General features: G+C 38.3%; 2 protein-coding genes across 5 annotated transcripts in view; one reads left to right on the top strand and one right to left on the bottom strand.

Annotated features, from left to right (window-relative positions):
* The window catches only part of ip6k1 (inositol hexakisphosphate kinase 1), a 30,969-nt gene extending 29,469 nt beyond the window's left edge, over window positions 1-1,500 (bottom strand). For both annotated transcript variants that reach the window (XM_053484106.1, XM_053484107.1), the window contains exon 1: window positions 652-1,500. The gene's annotated coding sequence lies outside the window, so the exon portion shown is untranslated. The remainder of the gene's footprint in view (window positions 1-651) is intronic.
* Window positions 1,501-3,518: 2,018 nt separating this feature from the next.
* ccdc66 (coiled-coil domain containing 66) lies at window positions 3,519-27,414 on the top strand. 3 transcript variants are annotated; one of them, XM_053484168.1, is made up of 19 exons: window positions 3,519-3,675; window positions 5,524-5,582; window positions 5,679-5,716; window positions 5,851-6,208; window positions 6,296-6,380; window positions 8,347-8,453; window positions 8,640-8,752; window positions 10,091-10,213; window positions 10,461-10,592; window positions 10,724-10,947; window positions 11,092-11,176; window positions 18,823-18,984; window positions 22,898-23,051; window positions 23,142-23,234; window positions 24,103-24,545; window positions 24,633-24,670; window positions 24,851-25,059; window positions 26,325-26,446; window positions 26,539-27,414. In XM_053484168.1, exons 1-19 carry the CDS (start codon window positions 3,662-3,664, stop codon window positions 26,596-26,598), a joined length of 2,619 nt encoding a protein of 872 aa, XP_053340143.1. In that variant the 5' UTR covers window positions 3,519-3,661; the 3' UTR covers window positions 26,599-27,414. The 3 variants fall into 3 exon arrangements, with proteins under 3 accessions (XP_053340143.1, XP_053340142.1, XP_053340141.1); XM_053484167.1 differs by having other exon boundaries at window positions 6,290-6,380; window positions 24,854-25,059; XM_053484166.1 differs by having other exon boundaries at window positions 6,290-6,380.
* The last annotated feature ends 57 nt before the right edge of the window (window positions 27,415-27,471 follow it).

Here is a 27,471-nt window from a genome sequence, read left to right as displayed (position 1 = left end):
ACCTCCTACATCCATAAGGTTACAACGTGTCTAAACCTACAGATCTCACACACATGTTCTGGGGCAAAAATAGCACAACTAGATCAGCCAACACGTTCAAAAACAAACAAACAAACCAAAAAACAGTACAGTTGTAAAAACATCCTAACCCTTACCTGAGGATTGATTTTCTTTTATTTATTAAAATCCTAAATATAGCTCCGCTAATAAAAAAATAAACCTGATGAGTAAATAACATCACGTATTACATTAGATTATTACGCACGGCGGTGACAAGGGAAACACAACAGTACAAGCGACGAAACATTTGCAATAACAGGCATTAGTTCAGGGAACGCAATTCATGACTATAACTCCATATTTTAAAGTAATAAATCGCATGAATTTACTTGCGTACCGTTTAAAATATTTTTTCCACTAACTTAATTAGCACAGCGACAGCTGTCAGCTAAACACACACACACACACATTTTAATAGCAGTTCGACTCCATAAACAAAAATAAAATAAGAGATTTATGGCGAAAAAAATAATATAAAAAAACACCACATACAAATTGCTAAATGACGTTAAGTTAACGAATAATAATCTGCTAGCATTAGCTCTGGCTAATGCTAACCCCCAATAGCTAGCTAGCAAAATATATACTTACAAGTTGACGTTGGTATTTCCTTCTTTAGTGGTAAATATGTTCAAGGTCCAAAAATAAAAATAATAATAAAATAAAACAGGAGGTTTAATTGAGATTTGGTCCGAGTGAAGTGCCGTGAAACCCGGTGTTTTGCTAATGCTAACGCTAATACAATATAAGCTAGGACCTACATGATACACTAGCGTTCTTAAAACACCTCAACACGTAAAGCTAAACAGCCCTGACATACTTAAAATATAATTAATATTAAGACAAAACAACTTGAATTTGGTTTCCTTAATTCCTTGAGTGTAGCCAGCTAGCTTGCTTAGCTAGCGATACTGAGCAAAAATAAATACATAAATAAATAAATAACCGTGTTTCCGGTGCAAGGAAAAGAAAAACATAACTGTAATCAGCTAAAATGTATATCTAAGTAAAACAAACTGACGAGTACAATGACTCAAAGAAACCAGGTCCAGCTAATCATCATAGCAACCTGATTAGCTCATTAAGTTAGCTGCAATGGTTCACATCGAGTTATTTTTAACCAGAGAAGTGACAGTTACTATCATAACCAGACCTGCCGCTCATTAGCGTATTAGCATTAGCTTTAGCATATGCGGTTCTGTCCTCCTGCTCCTCCCAAGTGCTTCAGGTTACACACTAACCTCAGACTCATACAGTAATGCATCTCAGATATATATTTATTTGCCTATAAACCAGCTACGAAAACTAATAACTCCTGTTTCCTCTGAACGATTTCCTAGCATCCGGCTTTGGTTAAAAAGTAAAATCCCTGAAATGTGTAACTCCCTATAAGCAGTGCAGCCCTGGAGCTCCAGGAGTCCTGACAGTGGAGCTACATCATCCCCTCCTCCTGCAGCAGAGTGTGAAGTGGGGGCCGGCTCGGGGTTTTACTGCCCCGCTTCTCTGCTAGCTCCACTCCTCATGAGAGAGCCACTGCTGCCATCCTCTGGGGCATTTAATCTCTCATACAACACCGTGCACTCCTGCTCTCTCAATCTCAACACTGTCTTCCTGCAGATAGGTTTATTGATTGACTGACTGACTGACTGACTGACTGACAGACAGACAGATAGATAGATAGATAGATAGATACTGCTGTATATAGACACAGATAGGCAGACAGACAGAGAGAAAGGTAGAAATAGTGTCCCAGGCTCAGGCTGGACAGCCCTCTAACAGCCTGCTCACTTAAAAAAAAAAACTATATTTTATACTCTATATTCTATCTATATCGTTTTTTTAGCATTCCACATTTTTCCACCTCAAATCTCTTGTTATCTGGAGTGTGTTACTATTTAAATGTAAAAAAAAAAAAAAAAAAAACCCGTCTGAAACCATTTGAAGCCAATTAATTTCCTTTTAGAGAGATGGCGTGTAATTGACGACAGCGGCCGGTAGGTGGAAATAAAACGCTGACTGACAAAATGAAACTGCTAACAGAGACAACGGCTTCATTCCAAATCACATATACTGTACTACATAGGCTGTCTACATTACAGTGCGAGTACTTTCTACGTACAAGTGATGGCTAAATGAAGCCACATGAAGCTTTATTTAAGGGCTCACTGTACTTGACATCCAATGGTGAAATTTTGTGCAGCAAATAGATCCTACAGCCATGTTCAAAAGTTACTACCCCCCCCCTTTCAATTCATGTGTTTTTGTGTAAAACATGATACAAATCATCTAAACATATAATTTTTTTTCACTGTGCCATTAGTTATTTAACAAAATTAAGCCTAAAAGAAAAAAAAATCATGTGGGCAATACTGAGCACTGACCATGATTCAATAGCATCATAGGATCACCATTAGCAGCGATAACTAGAAGTGATTGTTTCTTGTTTCTTTATCAGTGTCTCACATCGTTGTAGAGGAATTTTCCATTCTTCTTCACATCATTGCTTTTCTCTTAGTGTCCTACCACAGCAATTCAATTGGGTTGAGGACTGGACTAGGCCATTGCAAAACCATGATCCTTTCAGATTATTGTCCTTCTACATGACAGTGTTTCACTGAAGTTTTAGCCTTAGACAGATTAAGCATTAATGCCCAAACATTAAGGCCAAACAAATTCCCCCTAGTCTCATCTGTCTATAGGACATGGTTCCGAAATCCTCGGGGTTTGTTCAGATGTAGTTCTGCGACCCTCAGACATAACTGCCTAGTGCCTGAGACACATTATGATCAGTAATTTAATTTATGTTTTATCACAAATACACAGAATTAAAAGAGTGGGTAATAACTTTAGAACATATACATACACACATGCATACATACTGCATCCATCTGTCTGTCTGTCTGCCTGCCTATTTCTCTCTCTCTCTCTCTCTCTGGATCTCTTCTACTCGACACAGGCTACTCAGGAATGTCAAATGTTTACTGTTTCTCCTCCCACTACCTAAACTACAAAAGTACTGAAATGTGTTACGTTGTTGTGTTTGTCACTCTCTAGCTATTTGTTTGCACATGTGCACGTGCACTTTGTTTTCTATTGTTGTCTCTTTTTGTGCACAGAAGTAGTTTTAGGTTAACTTAAATAAAAAAAAATGTAAATCTGTCATATTTGAGCTAGTCGGCGAGCAAGAGAGTAGAAATAAATCCTTTATATATAAAATAATTCTAACATTAAGTCTCTTAGTTAGCCAGCTGGTTCCGGTAGAGTTGTGTTGTGACTGTATGTATGTAGCACCTTGGTCCAGGAGGAACGTTGTTCCGTTTCACCGTGTACTGAACTGTACTATATGGCTGGAATGACGATAAAAGCCGACTTGACTGGACCTGAGAATCATACAGAACAACACTGCGTAGTGCGCGTGCGCATTAAGGGGTAACGCGCTATTTGGGATTGAGCTCGCGCGACGGTTATCCAAACACCCCGGCGTAGGCTGCCGTTAGCAACCGAAATAACGACGCGACACGGTAGACAACCAAGACCGTCTGAATGCGGTGTTTATAGATATCACCGCGTCCTTTATAAAGCTCAGTGTGTGCAGGAGTGAATGATGAATCTGGGGTGAGTGTGTTTACCGTGTTTAAGGTGTTTGGTTTGACGGTATTTAAGATGCTGCTCGCTAGCTTACTGTCGAGCAACGGCGTCGCATTCAGGGCTTTTATTATATAACAGCTGATTTTACCGAATTAAATGTCCTAAACGAATCTTTTCCATTAAACACACTGCCTATTTAAAATGTTTATGTGTGGTTAGTAGGAGCGGAGTTAGGTAGTTTAGTGTTAAGCTGGTGGAGGAGTCACAGCAATCTGAATCTAACTTTATATATTATAGATTAGATTATAGATCCAACATACAGTTACTGTTTGGAAATATAGATAAGTTTAAGTTAATAGTTGTTTGAGCCACATGACTGATAAATGTCTAACTATGTACAGTATATTAATTGCTATTATCATGTTTTATTAATTTTTATAATACACTATATACTGTAACAGTTGCCATAACATTATGACCACCCTCTTAATATTAAGCAGGTTCCCCTTCTGCCGCCAAACAGCATGGACTTCACCAGACTTTTAAAGGTTTGCTGTCTGTCACCAAATAGTCAGGGGCAAGTTCTTAAAAGTTGCGAGGTGAGGTCTCCATGGATCTGAGTCTTTTTCCGATCCTAGTATCGCTTAATCTGAGTAGGATCTGCAGAATTTGGAGGCCGAGTCAACGCCTTAAACTTGTTGTGTTCCTCAAACTACTTTTGCAGTCTGTCAGGGTGCATTATACTGATGAACCATGCCAATAATGTTTCCATGAAGGGTTGTACTTGATCAGCAACAATGCTTAGGTAGGTGGCACGTGTCAAAGTAACAGCCAGATGGTTGGCCAGACCCAAGGTTTCCCAGCAGAACATTACACAGAGCGTCACACTGCCTCGCCCATAATGCATCCTAGTGATATGTCTTCCCCACAAGGCCATTCTAGACGCTTTTGGCAGTAGGCACAGGTCAGCATGGGCATCATGACTGGTTTGCAGCTACGCAGCCCCATATGTAACAAACTGCCATGCACTTTGTGTTCTGGCTCCTTTTTATTTGAACCAGCATTAACTATTTTAGCTACAATAGCTTTTCTATTAGATCAGGCCACCCTTCGCTCCCCACTTATATAAATGATTCTTACCTACTTACGACCATATCACCGGTTTTCCTTCTTTGAATAATTTTGGTATGTTTTGGAATTGCTCTGATCCTGTTGTCTTGCAACCACAATTTGGCCCCTGCCAGGTGCCACTGAATCGAGATATTCAGTGTTACTCAAATCACCCGTCAGAGGTCATAATGTTATGGCTGGTTGGTGTATAACTCTGTTATGTAAAAATATCCTTCCATCGTGCCTCTTAACATTGTCAGATCATAATTATTTATTATATCTATAATATTTTAGCAAGCATAGTTGACATGTAAAGTATAAAAATTTACCTAAGCTTTTATATTTTGTCATTTATGTCTATTTTCATTCCCTGTTAAGTCTTTTTTTTTTTTTTTTTTTCTTTTTTTTTTTTTATCTGAACAGGTTTTTCTGTAAAGTTTGTGATTAGGACCCTCCCACCATGTCTCCTAGAGATAATGTTTGTTTTGTGGATGTACTGAGCAGATATTATCCTGAGCTTCGTATGTTTTTGTTCAGGGAACGTTTTAGCATGATCTTAACTAAATCTTAATTATTCTCACAAAGCAGCTTGCAAGAAATGCTTAAGATCATGAATGAGCAAGCCAGATGTAAGAGTGGCAGGGAAAACCTTTGTCAGCCTTCATGATAAGGATGTGCATATTGTGCATAAGTGTCTTTAATTATACAATTAAGGTGTCTCCAGTTTAGATTATTTACTCATCCTGATTGTTGTGTTTGTTACAGTGATGGCCTGATGTTTGAACTTGAGAATGGGAAGCCCAAGCTTGTATTGGCCCATTGTGGTAAATAAATAATAATTTTAATAATGCGCTTTAAATGTGTGCACAGTTATCTAAAGAGTATTTTAATGCCTGTGCATTTTTCTCTTCCCACAACAGGTGGGTCAAAATCCAGTAATAAAATGGGATTTTGTCAAGTAAGTATGTGGTGCATTATTTATTTTTATTTAGATTATTTATTTTTTCTTCTTGCAAATTAATTCCAATAGGGACTTTTAAAACATCTTTGCAGAACTCATGCAGTCTAAATAATGTTTGTCGTTGTCACCAGGTGACTCAGAAGAACAGACTACAGAAAACTGCACCAACTCCCAAACCAGGACCTAAAGAAGAGGAAAGATGGCAAAGAGACAGGAAGTGCAGAGGTACCGAAGGTGTGAATCACGCTGAAAACGGCAGCAAAAAGACCAAAACCAAGAGCAGAATGGATCGCTGCAGCGTCATTGGGGTGGACAGGGTGCAGTCGGACAGCAAAACCAAGTCTACCAACGAGACGTCCAATGTCATCAAGAAGACTATAAAGGAGAGCTTAGTGTGTTTAACTCAGGAACAACTTCAGCAGCTTCTGGACAGCATCAAGTCATCAGAGCAAAAAGTCCAAGATCATACTTCAGCTCACATCCAGAATGGTGAGTGTGTAAGTCGGTGGCTTTTATGTATTGTCCTGAATGTAGCTTTGTGTGTGTGTGTAATCCAGCTCTGTGCTACAGGAGCAGCTACAAAAGAGGAAGAAATTGAAACAGTGACTAGTGAACATGGCAGGGACCAACAACTAAACTCGCAAGAAAAAGATGAGGAAACGTAAGTAATGCGTTCAGTATCACGTGATGCAGATCTGAACTGATTTCACCACAACAGCAACATAGCGACAGCTTAATCAGTGTGACATTGACTGCATGACGCAGTCACACTTAAAAATCTCTTTTTAAACAGTTTTATAACTGTATTTGTTAATATTTAATAAAAGTTCATGTATTGGAGTGTAAAAGCCACAAGAAACACTTACTCATCTTCTATACCGCTTTATCCTCTATCCTGTCTGGAAATGGCAGAATTGACGAATTTTGACATGACATGGAGTCAGTTTACTCTCTCTTTCTTATCCTATTAACGCTTTTTCTGTACAGCAGTGGTTGGCAATCATTTTGCACCACGGACTAACTTTATGTAAAACTATTTTTCACAGACCGCCCCACTGCACGCTCGTAAAAAGGAAAATAAAGTGCATTGTAAATATAGCTTACCATAATAAAAAAGTGTGAGCCCTTGGTTTGTTTCCATGAGATGGTCTAGGGGTGATAAGAGACAGTGACACCTGAAGTGTATTCCTTATGCCCAGTCTGCAGCATAATTTAATTTTCATTGCAGGGAACCCTGTTTCACAAAGAAAATGGGTTGTTGGAAATGGAAGCAGGGTTTTCAGAGCTTTTGTGGCTATCAACGGATATTCCACCTTGATTTTATTCCTAGTTGTCTAGTTATAGTTATAGTTGTCTCAAACATACTTTTAAGGCCAGATCTATTATGGAGAGCAGGCTTGGAGCATGTGACTCACCTGTTGCGATTAACCCATAATTTAGGTAGGACTCTAAATTATTTTTATTTTAAATGCAGCTATTTGTTGGCAGTCTGAGTCCCATCATTGGTTATGTTCCCTTTTTCAAATAAGCTCTCCAGAAACATTTGTTGTTTACCTCTTTTTTTTTTATTAGACGTAGCTTATAACATCAGGTTAATTTTATTAGGCAGTCTGTTGGGAAGTGTGGGCAAGAGGTACAGACGGAAGCAAACTGAAGATCATCTGATACTTTCTTCAACATAAAACACTATGGAGATTGATAGTCAATGAAATGGAAAAGCATAAATAAATAAATTTTATATATATATATATATATAGCCCGGTACCTGGCCCCAGCCAGGTGGTACCACTGGTGTACAGAGTTACGGGAGGTCTCGACTCTAGGTGTAGAACACCCTGGACTGTGGGATAAAACCGGATAAAACCCATTAAGCACGGGGGAGAAAACACCAATTTAGCACACAAAGACCATGAGGCAGGACTCTAACCCGTTGCGAGGCTCCAGTGGCAACCAAGTTCAAGTAGGCTTTATTGTCATTACAACCATATACAGTTAGTACACAGTGAAACGAAACAACGTTCCTCCAGGACCAAGGTGCTACATGCAACATAAATTTACAACATAAATTAACAGAAACACTAAACTAGCTAAACAAGAGGGTTAGTTAGCTGGCTAGCAGAGACAGGACAGAAAGACCTAACATAAATTACAACATAAGTTAACAAAGACTAACTAGCTAAGTATAACTACAGGTTTTATAGACAACATAAAGTGCACGTGCAAATGTGCAAACAAGAGCAACAACAAAGTGACAGTGCGCAATCACGACATAACAGAACATAAAATATGCTGTTGAGGTAGTGGGTAAACATAAACATTCCTTTACACAGCAGCAAGAATTGAGGAATTAGTGCAAAAAGTAGTCCAGTAATGATCATTGTGCAAAAGGGATAAACAGTAAAGCATTTACAGGTTGGTGTGTACAATAATTTGGTGGTGTAGATAGTGTTGCTCTTGTGTTGATTAGTCAGTCCAGTCCCAATATTTTAAGGTAGTTGAGTTCAGCTGAGTGATAATGTGTGTGTGTGTGTGTGTGTGTGTGTTTATCAGTCCAGTCCCTTTTTGTTTGTTTAACCAAAATTTTAAACGGTAGTGTACATTTACCCTTGTCTTTTGTCTTGTAACAGAACCCTGAGTGAATCCAGCCCAGCAGGTCTGTTCAGCACTTTGGGAGAAGGAGAGCAGAACAGAGACAGGCTCAAGGCTAAAAAAGCACAATGGAGAAGAGAGCTAGGTATTAAAGTGGGGTAGTGTCTGATTGCACAATCTCTACGTGAGGCCTTTGTGTAGAGACTGACGAGTCATTTAATATTAATTATTGCTTTGTACAGAAAGTTAAGTGATAAAGATTGACCGCTTGCTGTTGTAGTGGTTCAGATGGTGAGATGTGGTACAGTGCTTGTTTTCTGTTCATGTACAGATGAGCAGATGGTACTGAAAAAGCAACAGAAAGAGCACACAGATGTTCTGGCTCATTCTGAGCAACGAAGAGGTACACAGGCTAGAGCAACATCAAGTGACCAGCCATCAGGGGTAAGCCACTATACATAACCTTTATTTTTTTCCAGAGACATAAAATGTGAGATATATTGAACATGTGGTCATACTCCAGCAGAACAGAGTATTTAGCCATAATTTTGTATACTTTATGTATTTATATAAATATTTTTGCACAGAACATTAACATTAACTTTAAAAATGTTGGTATATTACTGTGATCTAAGAGGAATAAAACACTGTGGGATGTGATATTAATAGAAAATACTCAATTTCAGGGTGCTAATGCTTTACACAAGCTCTACAGCACACCCCACTGTTTTATATTCTGTACAGAACTCCTTAAGGAGTTACGGTTAAGTGAATGCCTATTTCATACTAGGCGTGCCGTTAATTTTATTCACAAACACGTTTTTAAAAAAAATTTACACGACCATCTGTTAAATTTTGGAATTAACTAAAATGTTTACGTGTTACTATAAACGGTTTGAAATAAAGGTGTGAGATCTGGTTTATTATATAGACTTTAATTGCACATTCATAAGCGCATATTAAAAAATATATATATATAATAATATATAAAAAAACATGTGATGAAACAAAGCCTGTTACCTCAAGCTCGGCTCAATACACCAGTAAAAAATGCGTTTAAACTAGTTCAGTAGTTTTTATGTAAAGCTTGCAAAAACAGACAACATTTAATCCCCCCTCAAAATTTTTTTTTTTTTTACAAATATTTTCAATGTATAGACAAGCCAACTTTTGGATTGTTTTTATATGCAAAAATATAATTAAATGTTGGAAATTATTCATATTGGTTATATTTTTTGGATGTGGTTTGAAGGAATCATCGATATAAGATCAAGGCCAAAATAAAATAGGCCTGAATGTTATGATGTTGCATACTGTAAGTTTCTCGAAACAATGCCATGGGTAACCAATGTGTAATCAAACCTGAAGGTGGTCCAGTGAAATATTACAGTGTGCCACTTTATTTGTCCAGGCACTGTATTTTCCCCAAATAAAAATACAAAAAAGTTGATAATTGATGGGCCAAATTGAAACTTTACCTAAATCCCATAGACTTTACAATGGACTTCATATGAAAAAAGCAGAGAGGCTGAACAGACCTGACACTGAGTATTCAAATGGGATATTTTATCATGCAGTGTCTGTTGTCCTAAAGTCAAGCAAACATTATACAATATAACAAGGAGAATGGACACACAAGTTGTGCATACAAAAGCGTATTGCCAATCGGGTATAAACATTATATAAACATGATTATGTAAAAAAAAAAAAAAAAAAAACTCTTTGAAAATGTTATCATGATGATGAAATAATTGTGATCTAAGTTAATCTTTGTCTAAATAGGTTGAAGAGGACAGATTAAAACAAAATGGCACAGAAATCACATATAACCAGCCTTCAGCTTCTCAGACACACAGCAACACAAAGGCTCTTCCTGCTGCCATTCGCTCTGCCTTTGTGCTGGGGGTAATGTTTGTTTATTTTACGTCTCTGCTAGGCAACATCAATTGAAAGTATACCACAATGTCACACCTATTGATGTAGACTTTCCCTTTCAGACATGTTTGCAATTAGTTATGTAAAAATGTATTATAGGATTTTATTTTATTAATTTCCAGGTAGATCAAAACACCAGGTTAGTTTTCAATTAGTCCTAAGTGGAACCATAAGCCCTGCCAAAGTACCTGTCATGTTGTATTTGATAACTGGTTAGGAAGCTGCACCACTGGAGCAGGCGTTCAGTGATGAGAAGAAAGAGCAGCAGAGACGCTGGCTGCAGGACTTGGAGCAGCAGAGAGAGGAAACCAGGCTGCGCAGGAAGTTGGAGAAACAGACCCAGAACCAGGTACTTTCCTCCAGACACTGCAGTTAGTCACCTCCTGGGATTGAGTTATTCCACTATGTGTACATGTATTCTACATATATGCTCGTTGTTGTTTGACTGCTGTAACAACGCATCGAGTTTCCTCCTCTCAGGCAGAGGATCATGAGCGCTGGGCCATGCACTTTGACTCATTTCAGCGGCGTCTCCCGGCACAGCCTCCTCCCACTGGAGAGCTCGATATAGGCAGCTCCCTCTCCCATCACCATGCCCCCTCTCAGGCTCTGTCCACTGCCTGGGAGGCCATGAGCACATGTGGAGGGGACAGTATGGGTAGAGCCAGTGTGGACAACACTCAGGGCTTTCAGCCAAAGACCAGGTAAACAATGAGAATTTGTAAACATGTTTACATGCATGCTAATTATATACATCTCGGATTTCTTCTTCAATTGGTCATATACAAAAATTTGACAAGCAAAAACAAAATGGAAAAAAAGGACTGTAAGGACTGTTCTTCCTGCAGCTACCTGCGTACCATGACGGCACTTTTAGATCCGGCCCAGATTGAAGAGAGAGAGAGGAAACGTCTGAAACAGCTCGAACATCAGGTAGGTTTAAGTAGAAACTACTCCTCTCATCACAAGGGGGCTATTCATGCAAACTAGTGCTGCACAAATAATTGCATAAAAATCGCAATATGGACCTGTGCAATTATTTAATCGCAAAAAGGCTGCAATTTATAGCAGATAATCCATGCATAGTCAGTAATTTATATAGAATGTACAGGGGTGATTCCATCTCAAATCAACCAGAGGGTTCCACCACATGATCACAGATTTTGCTGATTTTTACACCAATTGTTGATATTGCCATGAAAATAAAAAACCCCAATTTTTTTGTCCCAACTCCCACTCGTTAAAAAATGGCAGCTATCTCAATTTTTGGCCTCAAAGTGCTTCAAGACATGCCCCTTTTTGAAATCCTCTTTTCCTTGATAACTCACTTGCTATATGTCATATGGAGATGAAACTGGGTATATTTATGTAAGTTTTTATGTAGATTCAGATTCTGCAATCGGAATTTGGCTATCTGCTGTGGTTATGGAGATATTTCTGAAAAACCATTTTTTGGGGGTACCCCTTTTCGACCCCCCAGAACCCAAGGTCTGCATGTATATATGTTACTCAAAAAAATAGGGGTTACTTCACATCACCTTATCTTGAAAATAAATAAAAACCAGGGGTGTGTTATGCCCTGTTTTATAGAAATCATCAAAAATCAATTGTCCAGGTTTTGCAACATTAAATGATTTGACACACAGAAATGTACTGCAATATCTGTAGAATACTTAATGCATAAGTAAAAGTTACCTCAAGTTCTTCTGTAATGCATGTCTAGTCAAAGACTGATAATGACGTTATTCATGTCTCTACACTAAAAGGACTAATCACAGTTTTTTTTCATCACCCTGGGTATCTGATTCTGAAAGAACAAAGCCCACAAAAATGAGTTCAGGGAATAAGACGAAAAGGTACATGTACAGTGGTTAATCAATCGGAATGTAGGTCCTACCGTCGTCGTGCTCGGCGGTACCGTTTGGCTTTGTGCGTTTGCTGGCTTTTACCGTTGAGTGGCGCTATATAACTACAGGCTGACGCCTCATGCCTTAGTTCATTCTCTGCTGGATTAATGAGACACAGAGTTTTAGAACTGCAAGTAGTAGCGGATAAAATCAAGTAAAACATTGTAGTTAAACAAATTTATAATCACAGAACTAAAATGACGATACAAATGTAGAATTTAAATTAAATTAAATCTTATTAGGATCAAATTTAAACAAAATAAATGTTAACACAGTGAGCCTTTAAATTTTATCACGTGTAATTAGAAAAGACGCGTGTAGGGTTTTGTGTCGTCTTATATCTTGTGTTCTTTAAATTTATAGTAGATTTATTAACTAAAATAAATTACCATAAAAATTATAACATTGTCAGGACGTTCTACTGCGTCAGCTGATGTTGGTCGTTCAGCCCCGCTTGTGTTTGTGCGTTATTATAAGAATGAAATGCAGTAGACTGTTATGATCTGTAACGGATTCGACCCATGTTGCACGGGCGGCACCATAAAGCACGGACACGAGGCGAGGTATTACGGGAAAAGGGTAATTTATTTAGGTAAAATGGGGAAGGAAAGTGTTGAAGGAGGGAGAAAGGAAAGAAAGGGATAAAGATTGTGCATGTGCAGTTCCGGGGGCTGTGCCACACTGGCATGCGGGCACACAGCTGACGATAAGTGTTGGTGCGAGTGGCAGAACTGAGCACGCGGAGGCAGCGCTCCTGCACGCTCCCTCGTGACGGCGCTTCTCCCGCTGTCGATGGCCGGCGCGAGTTCTCGCTGACGCAAAAACCTAACCACACTTTTCCTCTTCGGCAGCGGGGCTGCGAGGGCGGGCACGGTGCGGGAGTGTAGATGCCGCGGGAGCTCGCGCAGCTCTTTCTCGCGCTGTCCTCAGCGCAGAGATCAAAGGGCGGAATTCTAGTGCCCTTGTTTAAAGCGCCTGGGCCGCGTCACATCTCCCCACTGACATGCTTCTTTTATATTCTCCATTACATCACGTACTTCCCAGACCTCAGACAAACCTCCGCGCCTTGCTTTTATAATGCGGAGCAAGCCCGAGATCATATTAACGTTAATTATCGCCAGCCGGCACAAATAGGCGGCTCCCGTCCCTTTGCCGCCTATTCAGGGAGCCTACGGAGTGAGGGAGTAGTTATAGTAGATTTGGGCGTACACCCATCACACGCGCACGCCGTGGCAGATCATCATAATTGTCCTAAACTTGTATTTCATAAGGTTTTCCGAGCGGTGGTACAGCGCAACGGGGGTTATTATTTACTATTAAACATTAAACGAATTTACAAAACTTAATGCGTGCGATTAAGCGCTGATTCTACGTAGGAAAGTAAAGAAGAGGATCCTGATGCTCAACATTCCGGAGACCAAACCCCATTTAAATTAAATTAACAAATATTGCATGTAAATAACAATAGCCCACGTTTAAAAAAGCATTTTTATTTAGATTATAAAAAAATAATTCTGCATCTGTTTTAGGTGTTCCAGCTGCCACTGTTCTAAAATTCAAATTAAATTAAATCTTATTAGGATCAAATTTAAGCACAATAAATGTTAACACAGTGAGCCTTTAGATTTTATCACTTGTAATTAGAAAAAAAAGTGTGTATGGATTTGTGTCATCTTATTTGTTTGTGTTCTTTAAATTTATAGTAGATTTATTAACTGAAATAAATGACCATAAAATTAAAACAGTGTTAGTACGTTCTACTGCGTCAGCAGATGTCGGTCTTTCAGCCCCTCTTGTGTTTTTGCGTTATTATAAGAATGAAATGCAGGAGACTGTTATGATTTGTAACGGGTTCGACCCATGTTACTCAAACAACTCAGTTCAGGTGTAAGTAAATGGATAGAAAGTAATTGTCTGTGCTGTTTGGGGGAGGGACGTGCTAATGATTTGGTCGGCTCTGTGTGTGTGTGTGTGTGAGAGAGAGAGGGGTGTCGCGGTCGTTTTCAGTGAAACAAAGGCTCAGCTGAAAAATGTTAGGCACATCAGTCACTTAACCCCCAATAAAAGGTATTTGAGTGTTATGATAGTTGTAATATAACAGATGCGCACTGAATACTAAACCTAAACCAGGCACGGAGATTATTGAACCAAGATAGCCCCCATACCTGTTTAAAAAAAAAATACCAAAGAATATTATTGTGTATAGACTGATTAAAAACAATGCAATTTATGCTATCATAAGGAAAATAACAAGTTCTTCCATTCCAATGATTAAAAAAGGTAACAATGTCAACTTTAGAATCTAGAATCCAGGAGATTAAAATTACACAAATTGAAATCACTGAAAGTCAGCCTCAGATTCAAGAGGTTTTTAAAGTGGGGAGAAGTGCATTTCAGTTCCTCTGAATGTATAGGTGAGAACAGCCGATTCACACCTGGGGAGGGTGAATAATTTGTATTTGAATGTTGTCTGGCATTGTAAAGCACTATAGTGACACTAAAAGAACAACCCAGGATTAATAGGAATTCTTATACTGCATAAACATTATTTAGCACAAAAAAATTTCTCGCGCTCGGGAAAACTATGCGTGCGGTTGAGCGCTTTTTAGACTATAGGAAATTCAATCGGAGCGTTTTTATTTAGACTATTAAAAAAATAACCTGCGTCTATTTTTAGGCGTGCCAGCTGCCACTTTTTAGTTAGAAGTTTTCAATACAAAGCTTATAATGCCCACATGACATGACGGAATAAGGCACGGCTGGTGATGATTGGGCTTTGTTGGGTTACAGTGGATTTTACTACGCGGTGTGAGTGCAATGGCCATCCGTCTGCTCGCGCTGACTCTGCTCTCCGCGGATGGCCAGACCGCCCCCCTCCCTCCTCTCGCTCCTTTGAAGTCCGTGGGGCGCGTTCCATTTGCCCTGCTTGCATGCCGCACTTCCGCGTTGTTGCACGCGCGCTGCATACACAGCGCGTAGTAAAATCCACTTTAACCCAACAAACCCCGAGTATTTTATAGCGCGGGGTGCAAGCCCAGGCAACGATAGCAACGATAGCTCACCAGTCATGTGTAATTCTGCGGTCCCGCTGCTTCGCATGTCTGAAGGGGAGGCCGCCTAACTAGTGAGCGAGGAGCGATATTGATTTGGGCGCACGCCGTGACAGGCTGAAAAAACTATGTCAGATTAATGTGCAAAAACTATATAATAAAACTATATAAGACTACATGCCTTTATAAGACTCAACTTTTATTTAAGCGCACTCAATAACGAAAAAACGTTGTGATTTTGTAAGTGTTGTGATTTTGTAAGCTGCGCTGCTCTGTATTGTTTTTGGTGAACTTGAGCGCGTCAGAAAATGAACGCAAACGTTTTTTTAAATGGTCAGAGTCAGTCTGCTTGCTGTTTTCCCGACGCGTTCATAATCATTAGTCTACTTCTGCCGGTGCGCTCTGGAAAACTCCATGCATGCGGCTGAGCGCTGATTAAAACTATGGAGTAAATTAAAGAGGAGAATTACGATGCCGAATCGAAGTCCTGAGCCCAAACCTCATTTTAAATTAAATGTTAAAATAAATATTATAAGTAAAAAAACAATAGCCCATGTTTAGGAACCGTTTATAAATTCTTTCCGACATGAGTTGGCCCGGTGTTATGAGCAAAGCGCCGGGAGATTTCCTGAAGCTCCGAAATCACTGGGCATGTTTTCTAAATAGCCGCTATCTTTAATAACTGATGGAGGTTTTGAGCTGTATACACACGCATTCCTGCCTAAACAACTCTAAAAACTACACCTGTAACACAATAAACAGTAATATTTCAAACATTCTGCAGGCTGATATTTGGAGAAAGGAAAGAATAATGAATAAACCAGTTGTTGGGTCAAAATAACCCAACCAGGTGTTCATTTGTAAACTACATCTCATATGATCCAACATGAGCAACCCAACAATGTGTTTAAAGTACCTGAAATAATCCAGAACTTAAATAACAATAAACCGATACAGAGATACGCTGTATAACGGTCAATGTTGTATTTACGGCAACGAGCGAAAATGTCACTTTGCGCCACCTGGCGGCCATTTTACGAATTACTTTGAAATGCAACTGATTTATTTTGGCCGCTGACGTTTTTACGCGGCGGTGAGCGCGACGGTAATAACCATTCCAATTGATCAACTACTGTACATGTACGAGACCTGTCAAGTTGCAGTGACACAAATAATATCAACTAGGAAAGGCATGCACTTTGTAGCTACCAAAGTCATTTTGATAGTAAATGCCTCCACAAATTAAAAAAATATATATATATAATTCTTGTACTGGCTGGCTGCACCATCTGAGAAGTAATGCACATTATTTAAATTTGGTAAAAGAACTTTCAGTGGATTTATGAGAACCTTAATAAACTTGTGAACAACAATAGCATTGTGTTCCCTTTCATTACTGACAACACAAAAACTTTTGCAACTTAGTGAACCATCGTTTTCACTACCACCCCTATAGTAAACCACGAAAGGATGCAGAATCACCTGGGATGTATCCCAATGAAAACCTTGAACAGCATCCTGACAAATAAAAAATACCATTCTGCAAAATCCATGAGGATAACGGCCTCCTTTCCAATGGGAAGTTTCTTTTTCAGCTCTTTCAAATAAGCAGCTTGGGCCTTGGCTGTATAGTGATGAGCTGTGCAGGAGTCACATTTTTCACAAAGTCTCATAATGAAATCCACTGCTTGAACTGAACAGTGTCATCTGGGTCCAAATCAGCATTTTCAAATATACCATCAAGATTAGGGCTGGGCCATATTATACCTTTCACTGTAATACCGGTACAATGTTAGGCAATGATAAGAAAATGAAATATCGCAATAGAATATGGGTAAAACACGCATGTGCAGTGCCTTTGTTTCCAAACGCTTATGGCGGAAAAAGCTTGGCGGCGGCGGAGAATAAGAAAGGCGAAAGTGGATCGTTGAATGAAACAGATGAACCAGAATTGGTTTGTAAGAATCGTGCAACTTCAGTCGTGTGGAATTTGCATTTGCCCGGTAAAAATGTATATAGCTTTTATGCACATACAAACAGCTGCTTTGTCTTGTGTCAATCATATTGTCAGTTATATCATTATCGCAAATTTTCAAATATATATCGTGATAAATATTTTTGGCCATGTTGCCCTGCCCTAATCAAGATAATCAGATAGTTTTGATTCAGGGGTCACTGCTCACACCTGTGCAACATATAGTCACGAGAATCCAAAGAACAGACAAGCTTTGCCATCAAGTCTTTGTAATCAGATTGTGATTAAGATAACAAACTACATTGGAAAGCTTCAGTTAATAAATTAACATAAATGAAACACACTCACCTGCTTTTGTTTTTCTGCACTTAATTAGCACCAAGAAAAAGATGATGCAATCACCAAGTTCCTTGAGTGGGAGGTCACTCATGGAGTTGGTTGGAGATAATTCAACTTTCTGATCAGTATGAACCTGAATGGTTCAGTTACAGGATACTGTTTGACAGTGATACATGTATCTTACATAGACCACCATAAAATGACACATTTACTGGTAGATAAGGCCTATTGTGTACATCCATGTACATTCTCTGTATATAAAATGTGTATCAAATCGTAAAACATTTGCAAAACCTGGACAATTGTTTTTTAATGATTTCTATAAAACAGGGCATAACACACCCCTGGTTTTTATTTATTTTCAAGATAAGGTGATGTGAAGTAACCCCTATTTTTTTGAGTAACATATATACATGCAGACCTTGGGTTCTGGGGGGTCGAAAAGGGGTACCCCCAAAAAATGGTTTTTCAGAAATATCTCCATAACCACAGCAGATAGCCAAATTCCGATTGCAGAATCTGAATCTACATAAAAACTTCATCTCCATATGACATATAGCAAGTGAGTTATCAAGGAAAAGAGGATTTCAAAAAGGGGCGTGGCATGTCTTGAAGCACTTTGAGGCCAAAAATTGAGATAGCTGCCATTTTTTTAACGAGTGGGAGTTGGGACAAAAAAATTGGGGGTTTTTATTTTCATGGCAATATCAACAATTGGTGAAAAAGTCAGCAAAATCTGAGAGGTGATGGTGGAAAATTTCTCTTTCATTGGTTGATTTGAGATGGAATTACTCACAGATAAAAAACCAAAAGTATATTTAATAGTTCTGTATCTCAGTTTGCAATATGTTGAATTTTTGACCAGAGCATGCAACCCTAATGCAAACATTTCTAACAAGAGTTTAATCATATATAATTTTTAATACTGTTAGGAGGGGAGGAAAATATTTCTAAATGAAAGCCCGTTCACACTTTGGGTACAGTCTTTGTTCTGCATTTTCTTTGATGCATAAGTAATTAAAAAAAATTCCAAGTTGTTCATCAGTAAAGGTAAAGTGCTGTCTATGTAATCAACCACCATGTGACCCCTCTCTGACATTAAGATGTTCAATATTAGTGTTATTGTTGAGAGTACATATAAAGTTCTTTCTTCAGTAAAATATGACCATGACAGAAGCAGGCTCAAATGAAGCTTGTGGCCATATACTATATGTAGTGTGTAAACACACACTACACGATCACTAAACTAATTACAAATTGTGAATTATAATTAATATGGGTGGAATTTTTTCCCTTTATTCATACTAGCGAGATATCGAGGCTCAGGTAGAGGAGCGAAGGCGACAAAAAGAAAAAGAAGAAGCGGCTCTAAAGGCCATGGAGCAGGAGGAAGAACGCAGAGTCGCTAGAGAGAGCGAACGTCTGCAGCAGCAGTACCAGAGAGACACTCAGCTTCAGAGACAGAAAGAGGTACAAAAGCCAGTGCTTTTATTTGAGAGCAAAAACTCTGATTGTTGTTGTTGCCTGTTCACCAATATAAGCCAGTCAACTCGAGAATTATTACCATTCTCTGAAAGAATGTACAAAATTTGGACCAAATTTTTTAGCACCCCCAAAAACTATTAATCTTTTAATAGTCTTTAAATTAATTCTTAATTTGATTTTTTTTTTTTTTTTATCCAGGGTAGGTCAAGCTGTAAAATTCAGCAGCAACGTCTTTGTGAACAATCTAGAAATTTTTTTTGTAAAATAAGAATATGTTCTATTTGAGCTTTTATTGTTAGTTTTAAAGCCTTTTTTAAAAAAGAAATCAAAATATTACATATTCTATATTGAAAATATGAGGATTTAAGCTTTAGGCCCATCTTGTATAATTAGTATAAAAATATACATATATAAAGGTATTAATATCAACAATAACGGTTTAATGTCGGCATGTTAATTGCAGAGGAACTATATATATATATATATATATATATATATATATATATATACAGTGGTGTGAAAAACTATTTGCCCCCTTCCTGATTTCTTATTCTTTTGCATGTTTGTCACACTTAAATGTTTCTGATCATCAAACACATTTAACTATTAGTCAAAGATAACACAAGTAAACACAAAATGCAGTTTTTAAATGATGGTTTTTATTATTTAGGGAGAAAAAAAATCCAAACTTACATGGCCCTGTGTGAAAAAGTAATTGCCCCCTGAACCTAATAACTGATTGGGCCACCCTTAGCAGCAATAACTGCAATCAAGTGTTTGCGATAACTTGCAACGAGTCTTTTACAGCGCCCTGGAGGAATTTTGGCCCACTCATCTTTGCAGAATTGTTGTAATTCAGCTTTATTTGAGAGTTTTCTAGCATGAACCGCCTTTTTAAGGTCATGCCACAACATCTCAATAGGATTCAGGTCAGGACTTTGACTGGGCCACTCCAAAGTCTTCATTTTGTTTTTCTTCAGCCATTCAGAGGTGGATTTGCTGGTGTGTTTTGGGTCATTGTCCTGCTGCAGCACCCAAGATCGCTTCAGCTTGAGTTGACGAACAGATGGCCGGACATTCTCCTTCAGGATTTTTTGGTAGACAGTAGAATTCATGGTTCCATCTATCACAGCAAGCCTTCCAGGTCCTGAAGCAGCAAAACAACCCCAGACCATCACACTACCACCCCCATATTTTACTGTTGGTATGGTGTTCTTTTTCTGAAATGCTGTGTTACTTTTACGCCAGATGTAACGGGACACGCACCTTCCAAAAAGTTCAACTTTTGTCTCGTCGGTCCACAGGGTATTTTCCCAAAAGTCTTGGCAATCATTGAGATGTTTTTTAGCAAAATTGAGACGAGCCTTGATGTTCTTTTTGCTTAAAAGTGGTTTGCGCCTTGGAAATCTGCCATGCAGGCCGTTTTTGCCCAGTCTCTTTCTTTTGGTGGAGTCGTGAACACTGACCTTAATTGAGGCAAGTGAGGCCTGCAGTTCTTTAGATGTTGTCCTGGGGTCTTCTGTGGCCTCTCGGATGAGTTGTCTCTGCGCTCTTGGGGTAATTTTGGTCGGCCGGCCACTCCTGGGAAGGTTCAACACTGTTTCATGTTTTTGCCATTTGTGGATAATGGCTCTCACTGTGGTTCGCTGGAGTCCCAAGGCTTTGGAAATGGCTTTATAACCTTTACCAGCCTGATAGATCTCAATTACTTTTGTTCTCATTTTTTTCTGAATTTCTTTGGATCTTGGCATAATGTCTAGCTTTTGAGGTGCTTTTGGTCTACTTCTCTGTGTCAGGTAGCTCCTATTTAAGTGATTTTTTGATTGAAACAGGTGTGGCAGTAATCAGGCCTGGGAGTGACTACAGAAATTGAACTTTTAACTGTGATAAACCACAGTTAAGTTATTTTTTAACAAGGGGGGGCAATTACTTTTTCACACAGGGCCATGTAGATTTGGAGTTTTTTTTCTCACTTAATAACATAATCTTCATTTAAAAACTGCATTTTGTGTTCAATTATGTTATCTTTGACTAATAGTTAACGGTTTTTGATGAGCAGAAACATTTAAGTGTGACAAACATGCAAAAGAATAAGAAATCAGGAAGGGGCAAATAGTTTTTCACACCACTGTATATATATATATATAATATATATATATATATATATATAAGGAAACATTCGGTATTATATATGTAATTTCATTTATTCCTATGTGTATGGTGATGTTTCTGTATTTTTGTCAAAAATTTATATTTTATCAGGCAGTCCTAGTCTGGCATTTCTAGTTTCCAGTGTGGCAACAAAGTTGCTTTTTGATCCTTCAGGCACTGAACAAAAGAAAGGATCAATATCGTTCTATGCTTTTTGTTGGTGTTTTTGTGATGATCCCTAAATCATTTGTTGCGCCGTAGAGAATAATGGTTTATGCTTTTAAACATGTATAATTTAGGGCGGATGTAGCTTAAAGACAATGTAGAGAGGAAATATATCTGGGTATCTTATTTGTGGGTTTATTTACGCAGCTATTGAATTCGGAGATGCGAATATAAAACTAACTTTACTGCGGACACAAACAGGTGTTATGCGCTAAAATGCCACCCTGCCACGGATTGCCCCCCTACATAATCTCTATCAAATATTATATTGGGACATACATTCAAAGGTTTATTATTATCAAATATATTATTACTATTATAATTAACCCTAGGCACGTGACAGCTGTCAAGACAATTAATACAAATCCTCAAAAATAATTATTTTATGGCACATTTATTTTGCAGGGGTTTGTCAATGTACAAATAACAAATAATTTATTACAAATTACACTAAATAAATATTGTTTGTGGTAAAAAATTACAGGAAACGATTTTTATTATAAAATAAGCAATATAAAAATATACTTGTAAATGAAGAAAATATATAATTTATATATTTTTTTCCCCCTATACAATTTTTTTTTATATTGCTTACTTTATAATTAAATTTGTTTGTTATAATTTGGCAATCCGTGGCCGCATTTTAGAGCATAACACCGGGTCAGTAGCGTACTGTATGTAGTGAGCATAATAACGTCAATGGGTACATTTGTTATATGGACCACAAAAAAAACAGGTGATTCAGCATCATCAGCCTAATCAACCAAAAAGCCAGCCGAAAGGAATCATCATGAAGCCTATGTTGCGCTTGGATTCATGGTGGGGATGGTGGGGCAGAGGAGAGACCTGTGTGTGTTTTGTGTCTTAAACCGCTGGCAGCAGACAGTACAAGACCAAACAAAGTAGGAAGACACTTAGAGACAACACACCCCAGTCACGTTAATAAGCCACTCTACTTCTTTGAATGTAAGCTTTAGATAAGTGACAAAGTAAGTGTATTTTATCTGTTTTGAACTTGGTGTTATTTATCTTATTGGTTTAGAAATTCATATTTCAATAAATAGTACACTTGGCCGTTTTTGTTATCATTTTGTTGACAAGTGGGGCTTGAAAATTCGCCCACCCCCTTAAGTGGGGAATGACAGAAAATGTTTGAGAACCACTGGGTTAGTTGATGTAAGGTATCAAATCTAACTATTTGGTGCCATCTTCATAAACACAAGCTGTCTAAAAGAGTTTCTCTGCAGTATGTATTTTTGAGAGCAACCTGGAAGTGTTATTGGAACCACACCTGGAACTGTTTTTATTTTTTATTTATTTATTTATTTATTTTTTTTAGCCCAGTTTACAAGACCTTAAAACCCATTGTAAAATTTGAACGCTTATTTGTTTAGTTTATTTTTATAAAGGGTGCGAATAATTCTGAAGTGATATGTACAGCATTCCATATTTTCTATGTTGTTCAAGTACAGATTTCTTTGTCATATTTTCACATGCTGACCTTTTGTTCATTGTGCTTTAGGAGTTACAGTCCCGCAAAACACAGGATCTGTATCAGAGTATGCAGAGGGCATCAGAGGAAGCACAGAAGGACAAACACCTACAGAGGATTAAAAACCTGGTGAAGAAAGGCCATGATGTTTCTAATCTGTTGCAGAGAGAGACTACCTCACAGGGTAGAGAAAAAAAACTTAATTACCTTTTCTACTCATGTTAAAAGTCAATTTCCATACTCACAAAAGTCAAACATTGTCAAACTTTTACAGCACTCATTGGGCAAGGGACAGAGAGTTTGACTACACTGGACACGATAACAGAGGCTGCACAGAAAGCCTGGAAAGACACTGCGGTTCAGACAGGTAACCTATTTTACTTGTATAAAGCAAATCATTTTGCCAAAAATGACAAATTCACAAAAACGTGACCAAATTTGCTTCTTTTTTCTTGCGCTGGCACAAAAACAAGAATATTGCTATAATTAAAAGCTTGTTGCTACCAATCTATTAAAATTTAAATAATTCTGACATAAACAGCCTAAGATAATGTTATCTTTACCAAAAAAAAACAAAAAAACAAAGAACAACCCCCAAGAGCTGCAGTTGTGGACTTGCCCTGACCCAGTTGTCCAGTCCTCACATTTTGGCCCTTGCCAAAGTCACTCTAATCCTTATACTTGAACTTACTGCTTCCAGGGTAGATACAGTTAGAATATCTTGTATGTAATAGCACCTGGAAGTGGGTGGGATCTATTAAGCAGCAAGCTACCTTTTTTTTTTTTTTTGAGAAATTGATTTGTTGCAAACTGAAAAAAAATGGGCAAGCGTAAAGATTTGAGTGACTTTAACAAGGGCATAGTTGTGATGGCTGGAGGACTGAGTCAGAGCAAATTTTGAAAAATTTGAGTACAAATTGCTGAACATGTTAATGTTGGTTCCAAAAGAAAGATGCAAAAAAAAAAAAAAGAAAAAAGTTCTTATTTTGGGAAAGCCTACTCAATATTAGGCTGGTGGACATAATGGTATGGCTGATATTTTATATACTGTACAGCCAGTGCAAAACTTAAACGAGCAACCTTCAGACAAGACAAATCTTACAGAATGATTGTCAACTAAATAAAATACCCGCCACACAAGAAGGACCATGGCACATACATGCAGGTATAATTTCTTCTAAACCTAATCCTGTAATCTGTCATCTTTTTTGTTGAACATTTGTGTCTAAAATTAGACATAAATCCAGCTCTCTCTCCTGAGACCAGCAGAGGATTTCAAGCTGCAGTCGAATACAAAGCTCCTCCTAACATTAAAAGATCCAAACGTGAAGGCAGACTAGACGAAAAGAACGGTGGAAAAGAGAACATGTGCATACCCATCAAAGGACCAGATCCTTACGAAGCCTACGCCCGAACAGACAGAACCCATGAACAGCAGCAGCCCCTCAGGAGACCAGAGTGGAACACGCACAGGCCCGGGAAGGCGTTTGTTCCTGCGTCAGAGCGTTACCCTCCTGCCCTACAGAGGAACAGGCAGGAGAACAGGATGCGCAGGCAGATGGAGCTCATGACCCTGGTGGAGAGAAACACGATTTCTAGAACGGCACAGCATGCAGTCCCTCCACAATCTGAAAATCCATCTCATCTTCAACGCCACTTGTACTTAGCTCAGCAGAAAGTAAGCAACATTGGTGTCCCTGGCTAGATCAGTGGAGTCATCATAATGTACAGGAAGGTGTTTGATTTAATCTGATGTTTGTTTTAGGATGAGGATTCGCATAGAGTACCGTCTGCCAGTCAAAGGTACGTTATCACTCCTCACTCACATTCCTGCCCTATTCAGTAGTTTATAAAACAAGTAGAGGAGTTAATTACTTAGCCATGCAAAATTTTGAATTGTGGAACTTTTAAGGCAAAAGCAAACGTCAAAGATAGTTATATGTAATATGGGCTTTCCTTGGATCATCTCATGTCTGTCTGTAGCAGAGTTCCCTCACCACCCGTCCCTGCAGTGAAGCACAGGCTCGGGCTTCATCCTCCTTCCCAAGCAGAAGAACAGGCAGGAAGCCACGGATGGCCTTCATCACCTGATTACGTACCATATGTGCGCACAAATGAGGTTTACCACCTCGATCCTCTTGCCCCGATCTCCAGACCCACCACACACGAAGGACAACGGCACATACGTGCAGGTATAGACTGTGTAGGAAGGAGTGCTAGGCAAACTACACTGATTATATACTTGAGTAAAATGGATATAGTGGTGTAAATGTAAAAAGCATTCACCAATAAATCTATTCAAGTAAAATACAAATAGGTGGAAACTGTACATTAGTACAGTAAAGAAATAAATGTTCTCAATTACCTTGCATCTTTGGTGGGAAGTAAGGAATAAAACACAGGGGCTGGTTTTTGCATGAAAACTAACTGATGTAAACTGACGTGAAGAGTTCTTATTACTACCACACTGAAGTTGATTGGCTTAAAATCAAGTTCCTTCTTGATATCTTATTTAAATTACAACAATAATATTAATGAAAAAAAAATTCATGCAATTTATGGAACGTTTTTTTAAGTGCATATAATTCCTCTTATGCAGTAACAGCTCAAATATTTCTCCAATTTCTGATTAGAGATTCCAACTTAATTGTTCATATGGTTTGCGTTGACAAGTATTTAATCAGAATATAACTTAAAAAATGCACACTGGTTCTACCTACTGTGAAGCATTTAATATGCCAAAAATACAACGTTACACCCAAGCAGTGTGTATGCTTCCCATCTTTTACCGCCTTCTGTGTTACTGTATGATTGGTTACAAGAACTCAGTCTCACCTATGATTGGCATGTAATATGCGAGCTCATCAGTGCTCTTTCCTGCATCAAAGATCTTTTTCTAAATGAGTTTAGTGATTTATGAACGAAAGCAAAACATCATGGGCTAAAGAAGTTAAAGGAAATGTTTGTTCTGAAGTCATTCCATTATGCATTTTTATTCTGATTGGGCCATTATTAGTAGACCAGGTCCATGTAAATGAAGGTATGGATTGGTTACCAATTAGTTTTAAGTATAATAAATTAATAAAAAATATAACTAATTAACAAGTTAATGTAAAGCTTGTATTTATGAGAAGTTATTTCCTCTTAAGCCTTTTTACTTAATTTGTATAAGAAAAATTTGGTCTATTACAGAGAAACCAGAAAGTTCAAAGGCTTCTCCATGATCCATGTATATTATATATAAAATATGGGGAAACGTTTTTTAACAACCTTATAAAAATGTTAAATGAACATGCAGTTGTGTGTAGTGTTATAGAAACAATAAGCCTATTAATACAATGCGCTATCAGAGCTGCTGTTATAGTTCATACAGAACAGGTTCTGACTGATTAGATCTAAAAATGTGATGGTATTCAGGTATACTTTGCATTGACTTAAAAGTACCTGTGCTATTTAGACATGAACAGCAGCAGACAGCACACCCCCGCGGTACAGCGGGATCCCCTCCTACACCCCGAGCTGCTCAAGAGCACAGAGAGACAGCAGGCTATTCTCAAGGGCTTGTCCGACCTCAGACAGGTATTTTTATTTATTATTATTTTTTTATCCAGCACATAATCACCGTGTATCGCTTACCTGCTGATGACGACTGCATGTGCGTCTTTTTCCAGGGTCTGCTTCTAAAACGGAGAGAGCTAGAAACCAGTCTAAGCCCTTTACTTCAGGAGTAAAGCAGAACTGAATTACCAGCTTTCCAGCCACAATAAGGAGAACCACAAAAGCACTGACAGCAGGATACACTCCAGCACTTTACTGTCCACAGTGAACACATACTGTAGCAGGGAGCATTTAATTTCAACAGCAGTCAGACTCCTACCACAAGCCACACACGCACTGTTCATTGACTCTGATTTGTTTTTAAGAAAAAAATGTTTCTGGAGGCCCTAAAGGTATGGTATTCCCCTTTCCCTCCATGTTGATGTACTGAATATAGCAATTATGATTGTAGTTGAAGTATTATTTATTGGGTTGCTCTTTACGATTGTGTTTACTTGAACTGCATTTACAACCTGACAGTGTGAATTTCTCATCATGTTCAACCAGGTACTTTAAGGTTTTAAATGTGAATTAAAGTATTTTTGACTTTGGTAAAGTTCAGGTATTGCTTTGAGCAAAGCACAAAAAAAAAGCATATTATATATAAAATATGCATATGTCTTTAGAAGGGGCAGGGGCAATTTCTAAACTTTGTAAGAGATTTAATTTCCTGACCCTGCAGTTTAACCATCTCCAGAGGTTTACTTAACATAAACTGGCTGGCTCTACAATAGTAGTAGTTTAAGAAGCTACTATACTGTATATACCCAAAACAAGTCCAAACCAGTTCCAGCTTTGTATTACAATCACTGATTTACTGTTCTCAAATTTTAGTTATTTGTCAGGCATTTTAAGCATTTAATGAGACAATTCCAAGTAAAACTTGTAAAGTGGGAAATGCAAATGATGGGAGTCAGTCACTTACGCATTCAACACTAGAGGAACTTAAATCCGAAAGTAGCCAATCAAATAATGAGCCCGTTTTGGTGATAGGGGAAGATACCCAG

The sequence above is a fragment of the Clarias gariepinus genome, chromosome 23 (genome assembly GCF_024256425.1).
Source record: "Clarias gariepinus isolate MV-2021 ecotype Netherlands chromosome 23, CGAR_prim_01v2, whole genome shotgun sequence".
Lineage (NCBI taxonomy): Eukaryota > Metazoa > Chordata > Actinopteri > Siluriformes > Clariidae > Clarias > Clarias gariepinus.
This window is presented reverse-complemented; position numbering and strand designations above follow the sequence as displayed.

Excerpts from the sequence above, each read along its gene's own strand:
- ccdc66 (XM_053484166.1), top strand. Across the intron at positions 6,381-8,346 it reads CAAGAAAAAGATGAGGAAAC|AACCCTGAGTGAATCCAGCC; the intron begins GTAAGTAATGCG and ends GTCTTGTAACAG. Across the intron at positions 8,454-8,639 it reads ACAATGGAGAAGAGAGCTAG|ATGAGCAGATGGTACTGAAA; the intron begins GTATTAAAGTGG and ends GTTCATGTACAG.